This window comes from Gekko japonicus, unplaced genomic scaffold (assembly GCF_001447785.1).
Source record: "Gekko japonicus isolate JY-2015 unplaced genomic scaffold, Gekko_japonicus_V1.1 scaffold4760, whole genome shotgun sequence".
Taxonomy (NCBI): Eukaryota; Metazoa; Chordata; class Lepidosauria; order Squamata; family Gekkonidae; genus Gekko; species Gekko japonicus.
In genome coordinates, this window is record NW_015171031.1 from 5,924 (window position 1) to 14,302 (window position 8,379).

At 46.5% G+C, this 8,379-nt stretch overlaps 1 protein-coding gene across 1 annotated transcript in view; it reads right to left on the bottom strand.

Moving 5' to 3' along the window:
- Positions 1–1,947: 1,947 nt before the first annotated feature.
- The window catches only part of LOC107117001 (protein NipSnap homolog 3A-like), a 14,268-nt gene continuing 7,836 nt past the window's right edge, over positions 1,948–8,379 (bottom strand). The window contains exons 3-6 of the mRNA XM_015419034.1: positions 7,351–7,509; positions 5,909–6,058; positions 3,474–3,560; positions 1,948–3,354 (exon numbers count right to left, since the gene is read on the bottom strand). Of these exons, the coding sequence (XP_015274520.1) occupies positions 3,278–3,354; positions 3,474–3,560; positions 5,909–6,058; positions 7,351–7,509 (473 nt within the window). The 3' untranslated portion in view covers positions 1,948–3,277. The remainder of the gene's footprint in view (positions 3,355–3,473; positions 3,561–5,908; positions 6,059–7,350; positions 7,510–8,379) is intronic.

Here is an 8,379-nt window from a genome sequence, read left to right on the forward strand (position 1 = left end):
TATCAGTGTCCCAGGTTTACAATTACTTGGGCCCCGGTCACACACAGCATTTGCTGCGCTAAAGATACGGATGATAGGTGGATTTTCCGGGCGCGATCATACCACAACATCTGGGAAGCGTAGTGCTCACGTGGCTATCCCATGGCGTCCCGCCGAAGATGCAGACTAAAAAACTAGTACCTACGAGGTACTGGTTTCCAGACACCGCGGGGCAAGGGCGGGCGTCTGATCGCATTTCCGGTGGACGCCCGTGGCATCTGGCGCCCGCCGATGTTCCTTCACAAACAAGGGTTGCTTCCCCCCCCAAAGTCTCTGCAGGATGCGCAAAAGCGCCCAACAGCGCATGCGCACAAACTGTGGTAAAACGAACACCCGTTTGCCATGGGAGCGGCACCTAGCGATTGCTGCTGTGATCGCGCCACGCCGCTTCTTTGCCGCGCTGCTGGATAGCCGTGTGATCGGCACCTCACCCCCTAACCATGGGACCTCGACAGGACGTGTGATCAGACGGCCGCGCATTATTGTGCTCCGGGGCAAACAGCCACGCTCCCCCACCCGCTTTTTCCGGCCCATGTGACCAGGACCCTCGTTTTCTTCCTGAAAAGACTTGTAACTAAACAGTATCTGCTGCTGTGGACCTCTCCTCTTCATCTGTCCATGGGTGAAATGACGACCAGTGGGATTCCCCTTTGTTGACCACACAGGTGAGTTATCCCTGATGTCACTGTCCACTGATGCATCAGATATTGGTTGTATTCTGAGGTCTATTGTCTGCACTCCCGTTTGGTGTAGTGGTTAAGTGTGCAGACTCTAATCCGGGAGAACCGGGTTTGATTCCTCACTCCTTCACTCGCAGCTACTGGATGACCTTGGCCAAGCCATAGTTCTGACACAGCTGGCAGTTTCTGTCGGGAGCTCTCTCAGCCCCGCCTACCTCACAGGGTGTCTGTTGTGGGGAGGGGAAGGGAAAGGAGTTTGTAAGCCGCTCTGAGACTCCAAGTGAAGGGCGGGGTATAAATCCAATCTCCTTCTTCTTCTATTTGTTTTCAGTGCCTGGCTCATTCTCTTGTTGTCTCTCCCCTTCTATTTATAGCAACAAACTCTTTCCCGAGCATAGTTTCAGGGGGCAGTTCTGTTGGTCTGCAGTAGAAGAACTATAGTAGGGAACGAAAAGATTTGGGAGGTGTAAGCTTTTGACAGCCAAAGCTCCCTTCTGGTATCTGACACAGGGAGCTTTGAATCGCGAAAGCTTATCCCCCCCCCCCAAATCTTTTTGGTCTCTAAGGTACCACTGGGCTCAAATCTAGTTTCCCAGGTAGAGACATCTCTCTATTTCACATTCCCTTCAGAAGCCCACAGGTCACCAGACTCAGCCCCTGCAGCTTCTGATACAGTCTTTTCAGCCTGAGAAAGAAGCAGAGTCACAACAGTTCCCAGGCTATGAAAGCATTATGAAAAGGGGTTCTCAGAGCCATTTTACACATTACACAAAGAACTGGGAGAGTTATTTAAGTTGTACCACTTCAGACTACGCAGGAGTGTGCGTGTGTCATTGTTTTGATGCTCCATCACACATACAAAAAAGTCTGCAAGTAGCATAATCTAACCCAGACTTTTCTCCTGATAGTTTACTATTTGGAAGGATTTTATGTGTAGCATTTCTTTTCTCCCGGCAATCTTAAGTGATGAGTGCAAGATGTTACCTGTGTACTACACATTACTAGGGCTGATCCCTGATACTGTGCTGCTCCTTTGCTGCGTGTGCGAGTGAATGGCAGCCACGCTGTCTCCTCTGAATGCAAAAGCACCTGGCCTCTTAGGTTCAAAGAGAGAAGGCTGTTGTGATGTTATGTAAGTGATGCTAACCGGATAATGAAGTAATGGATAGAAGATGAAGTAGGAGATCCAGTTAAGAGTTACATAAAGTATAAACTTTATTTCTGGTGGGGGGAAATCATTGGTTTAACACTACTTATACTTCAGTATTTACATTTTAGCAAATCTCCTTTTTCCAGTTCAAACAGTCTTAAGCACCTGCATGCCACCCAGTACTCGATTCATCTGCAGTGTTTTCAGAAAGAATCGGTCCATTCACAGTTTCAGCATTTTTAGCAAGCCATACATACACAGAAAAAAGGAGGCCAGAAATTTTCAGAGAAAATAAAGCCAATTTGGACCCTGAACGGAAACTGACTAGAGTGTTCCCATATAACGTGAAACTATTTTTTGGAAAAGGAAAAAAAAAAAGAGGGCAGCTTCACAACTTCTTGAATACTGTATAGTGATCGTCATCGCACTTGTACCTCAAAGGGTTTGGTTTGGTTGCCACAACGCAAGAAGATACTCCATGAGAAAGGCTGGACGTCCCCTGCTGAGGTCAGTGAGGCAGTGAGCGAAACACCTTTATGGCAAGCAGCCACGTCAATAACCCTAAGGGGGATGTAGCTTTTGAGCTATGGAAAACTTAGGCCAGAGCCAGACACATTTTTTTTAAGAGAGTTGAAGGATTATCTAAAATGAAGGACCGGTGTTCGTAGGCCATTTGTGCCTTTGTTGGGCCATTTCAAAAACTTAAGACCTGCTTAAGCAGCCAGGAGGATGAAAACACAGGGGGAACCTGGCTTCCTTCAAACCACTTTCAACTCTCTGGAATCTATGAGGTCCCACCCGAGGGGCCAGAATCCAGATAAAGACTGAATTTAACCCCCGTCCCCTCATTTATATACATGCTGTTGTGCAGAAATGGTCCTACGGGTCTTCCATTTTCCCCACTGTGGAAACCAGCAAGTCCTATAACATGATGTGTGTGTGTATGCTTGGTCCAATGAGCTAAATTATAACCAGATGGGATCACTTCTGCAAAACAGCACGGGGAGGGGGTTTCGATTTGAACTGAGATCGAGCACCACTTCTTTATAAAAGGAGGGAAATTGTTAGGGGCTTCATACACTGAACTGTCACCTCTTTTCAACCCTAGAATGATAGCCACAGTTATTCAGAGTTGTGAAAATGGAACCACACAAGGAAGATAGCCCTGTTGTCAAGGGCTAGTAGAAACCAGTTTAAGAAGCGCTGCATTCTCATAAATTTGGTGGGTTACACTATCTTAACACCACCTTCCATTTTCAAAAGCAAGGTCAAGTGTAGAATGTACCAAATTTAGTAAAAAAAAAAAAAAAAGGGCAAAATAGGTTACAGCAGCTCTGAAGTGTGATATAAACATGGTTGGAAAATTACTCTTCCTAATCGCGCACGCTGGTAAAGTGTACAACAAAAACTATTTCAGTGGTGAAAATCCTGTGGGTAGCAGAAGAAAGTTTCGCTGAGACTCCAGAAGCTGAACACTTTCCCGCACTGAAAATAAAATTACAGAAAGGGTTTTTTTTTTTAAAAAAAAAAACCAATAAAGAGCTTAAGCAATATCAGGATTTAGTTTTCAAGCAAGTGCAAGAAGACAGAAAGCTCTGGCTTACCGGCTGCTACAACCCGGGGATCCTCATGAGCATAATGCCTCCCAGCTGCCCGGCTATCTGGGTTCTCATTCCACCAAAGCACGTGAACTACGAAGTCAGAGAACTGCAGTTAAATAAGGCAACTTAATTAAACAGCCAGCAAATCTTCGTCTGGAAATCCGTTCCTTAAGAAAAAGCATCATTCGCCAAAGTGCTGTGTCGAACAGGCTTCTTTTACTTATTTATTTAAACGGTTTCCATGCCAACGCTCCACTCAGGGTTCCCAAGGCGGTGAATATTTCTAACGTTAAAAGCAGTGTTTGACAGACAAATATATAAAATATTCAAAACAAATTAAACATTTACTCTCCTGGGTCTGGAGTAGGTTTCTTTAGGAGTGGATGTGACAATGCCCTTTTCAAGGCAGGGGCAACCTCCCCTCTCTCTTTTAGAAGACTCTGCCTATCCACTGCACTCAGCTGCTGTGACATACATGACCCATCTATCCTGTCTGAGGGCTGCTACACTAAACATCCCTGGTGTACCAGACGGGGAGACAAGCATCTCTTCACACAGGGGGTGCGTTCAGACGGGGCATTTACAACGGTATAGGTGCCTGTTGGAATCGGTGTACTTACCAGCGTTCACACGTAGAACATCTGCCTTCCATCCCTAACCGTTGCAAAGAGTTTTAAACCGGTGTATTTGGCTACTAGGTCCATAAGTGGTGGTATCCTGAGTGCACTGGTTGTAACCGCTTTACCCCCCGTCTGATCGCTCTCCACCGCTGTAGAGTCACTTTCGTTCGGAAGCCCGAGGCTTCCACTTTTTGCCTGCCATTTTTTTTGTTAGATATGCCCTTGGGCAAAGCTTCGCCCCGGCGTTTGTTTAAAAAAAGGGGGGGTCCTTAGTTTAAGGTTTTACCGTGGTCTTGTTTGTTGTAATATATCCACTGCACTCAGCTGCTGTGACATACATGACCCATCTATCCTATCTGAGGGCCGCTACACTAAACATCCCTGGTGTACCAGAAGGGGAGACAAGCATCTCTTCACACAGGGAGTGACAGCCAGCAGCTGCTGTCTGACTCGCGTCTTTTGTTTGTTTCCAGGTGTCTTCCTTGCACACATTAACTCTTGCAAACCAATCTAAAGCGCCAACTCAGTTCTGAGGAATAAGGCTTGCATACACACACTGCCACAACAGAACGTAACTGAGTAAGGGTGCGTTCAGACGCGCCGTTTGATCTGGTGTCGTGCCAGTTCAGAAACGGATTTTATATCCACGCTCACACACCCAACATCTGCGCACCGTCCCCAGCCGTCGCTTTCCGGCTCAAACCCCCTTTACACTGGAGTATTTTGTTACCAGGTCCCCAAGTGGTGTTTTCCTGATTCTCCGGTTCCAGCCGCACTTTTCTGACATCTGATCGCGCCTGCGGTGTTGAGCCACTTCCGGTTTAAACCCCCTCCCCGCTCAAAAGCTGCCCGAGGCTTCTGCTTTTCGCCCGTCACTTTTAAAAAAGCGTTGGCTTTTCATTTTAAAAGAGGTCCGCCACCGCGTTATTATAAACAATGTTTAAACGGTGCCTAGTTTTAGCGTTTAGATGAGTTTGGAATCTCATGGAGGCCATTTTCAGGGTAAACGTTTAAAGGGAAGTGTTCCTCTAAAGTTTGAAGGGAAGTGTTACAGCAGTCGGGCTGAAGAGGAAATCGCTGTTCTGCGCACGTGTGAAAATTTTAGTTCTAAAAATGGCCGCCTGTGCGCATGCCCAAACTGAGAGAGAAAAAACAACAACACCGACGCACGCTCCCAAGTGTGGACAGCGGGGAGCGATGTTGCTGCACAGCGATCCGGAACAAGGAGGCGAGTGTGATCGCGATTCTCCAGGTTAAAAAAAACAACGCATGGGGCCGGAGCAATATAAACCACTCCCAGCACGCCGTCTGACCGCACCCTAAGTGTCCACATGCAATTCAGATCTTGACAACAACTCCTTTCCCTAACCTGCAGTATGAAGCATATGTAACAGCAATGCATTATTTTATTTCTGTTGCCATCCAACTACAGTGTATCCTATTCAAGCTTCCATTTTACAAAGTTGAGACCTGTCAGTGATCGATTTCAGGGCCAGGTACAAGAGAGTCTAGCAAGTGCATATTCCAGTATTGGTTCTCTTTCAGGGAAATGAGCAGGACTTAACAGAGATAATTCGGTCTGGCCTTCAGGGAAACCACAGATTCAAATTCCATGTCAGCTACATTGTCCCCTGGCAAATCCCATCATGTGGTAAGGAACAATAGCCACGTTTGGCCATTCTGAAGAGAGGCAGACAAAACTGACCTACAGGGCACAATCCACCAAGACACGAGTCCTGCTGAGAGAAACAGTAACTGCCAAATAGCCCTCCAGGGGCCAGAGGCACCAGCTGCATTTGGAAATGAACACGATCGTACCTCTATTAAGTAGTCCGTATTCTGTATGGAAGACTCCAATCAGCTTCGTGTAGCCAGTCTTTATATGAGCGCTAATTGCCGCTTTGAAGGACTGCCCCCACACGGCCGGCCCACCAGGCTTCATCTGGAAAGTAACCAATTCGTAGACGCCTAGAGAGTGTCAGGGGAAACATCACAATTCGCTGGTTCAGGATTAATAGCAGCCCTTCAACCGAACCTCATTGGCTCTGTATTTATACCCCGCGGGGAGGGCGGGGTATAAACTGAATATAAATAAATATATTTTGCGACTGGACACAAACGTGCGGAAAGTACAGGGTTTGATTCTAATCAGAGAATCCAGCGCTGTGTATTTCAGCCTTCATTTTTTTGAAAACAAAGCTTCAGGTTTCTAGTCCTTGTGGCTACGAGAACAGCACAGAAACTGTATGGACAATTCTGCCTAAGGCAAAAGGTGCTCAGTAGTATGTCAGTGGTCATGGCATGGCGTAAAACCCCTTGCTCACCTCATGACCCAGTAGAATTAAACAAATGAAGAAACATGCTCATTTTGTTAATCTACACAGGTTATATAATCCAGTTTCTTTTGGAGCCAGTTTGTGGGTGTGGGTGTGCATAGCACACAGAACTTCAGTGCAATTAGGGTCACTCAGGGTGGGGCCTGGATTTGTCCCAGAATTCCAGTTGATCTCCAGACTACAGAGATCAGTTCCCCTGCAGAAAATGGCAGCCTTGTAGGATGGACTCTGTGGCATCCACTGAGCTCCCCCCCCTCCCCAAACTCCCCCGTCCTTAGGTACCGCACCCTCAGTCTTCAGGAATTTTCCAGGCTGGAGCTGGCAATCCTAAATGCAATTAAACAAGAACGCATAATATAGAAACAAAGAAAACTGTGCAGATAAGTCACCAGGAACAGGGACAATTTTAGAGCAGCAATTTCAAACTTTGGAGAAACCTTTACGCATTGGCTTGTCCACTAAGGAACGCCTGCGTGTTTGGAACTGATCCTCCGTAGAATGCAGAGAATTCTGGCCCATGTTCCAGTGTGTACGTTCAGTTCAAGCACAGTTCTTCCAAGGTCCCTCTGTATTAATGGAGAACTTGCATCTTGGAATACACCCAAGGGGCCCCTGCAGTTTCATAATGGAGGATTAATATTGGTGAACCAAGCTTGTACCCCATTAGAGATATTTTCATGGAGAAATTCCTGGTAAGGTTCTGAACAGCTTTCAGGTTTTTAAAAAACCAAAGTCCTTAGAGCTGCAAAGACAGAATCATCTGAGAACAATTATATTACCATGTTTACCTCTGGAAAATAAAAAGTCTAGCCTACGCAGCTAAAATGTCAGTGTAGCCACTGGCCCAATTAAGGGCTGAAAATCAGTCCATTTAGTAGCATTCACAGGTGGGAATTGAAGTACTACCAAATAAATGGAACTCACCATCCTTTGGAGGGCTGCCAAGTTCACACCAGGGTACCAGGTAAGCAATTTCATTATCTTGTTTATCTAACAAGGGCAGCATTTGGGACATGTATTTTCCCTGCCATTCTTGGTCCTTGGCTAATGCTGCCCGGACAGCAGCTCTCTGTGCAAAGTTGTCTGGAAACAGAGGAAAGGCGTGGTGGATTACTTCAGGCAGGTGACCAATGCTCTTTCATTTGGACTCTATTCAGACGTCTGCTTGTGATGTGCACAAAAACAGATGTACGGGTCAAGCTCATACACATATTCCCTCCCATGTGCTCGGTGCACAACTGAAGACTTCCATCTAATGCCCGTTGGTCATATTATCCAAATGCATGTGGGTGAACAAACTGAAGTTGTATTTCTTCCCTACGAGCCAGTATTAAAGCATGCTTTGAAATCCCAGATACTGGGGAAGAAAGAACCTCCCAGTGATGCTTTGGTCAAACTGGGATCAGAAGCACGATACCTACAGAAGGACCAAGCACAAGTCCAAAGGTGGAATCAGCTGCCTAGGGAGGTAGTTTACACCATTCCTCTCTCTTCCATTTTATCCTCAGAACAGCCCTCTGATGTGTTAGGCTGAACCTTTGTGACTGGCCCAAGGTCCCCTGTCACGTAACAGGCCTGTTGGCTTGTGAGTGTTTGCATTGATAAGGCAGCAGTAAGTTGTAGCAGAACCACCGCATGAAAAAGGGTCACTTTTGACAGCAAACACCTGTTGCCTATAATCAGTAGTAACATTCCATACAGCTGTGAACTGTCAACTTTAATTGTGACTTGCCAAGATCTTGACAGTTCGTGATCTAGAGTCACCACGTGCTGGGTAGCAATTACCTCTAATTGTTTGACACCTGAGCTACTGTTTAAGGGGAATAACTCAGACTAAGACAGCCAGCCAGGAAGGACAGGTGTAAGGCTGAAAGCTGCGTCAGATATTGATGCATCAGCTCAAGTTATGCTGGAAGAAGGCCGGGACTTATGCAAGAGGACTCCACCACCCTT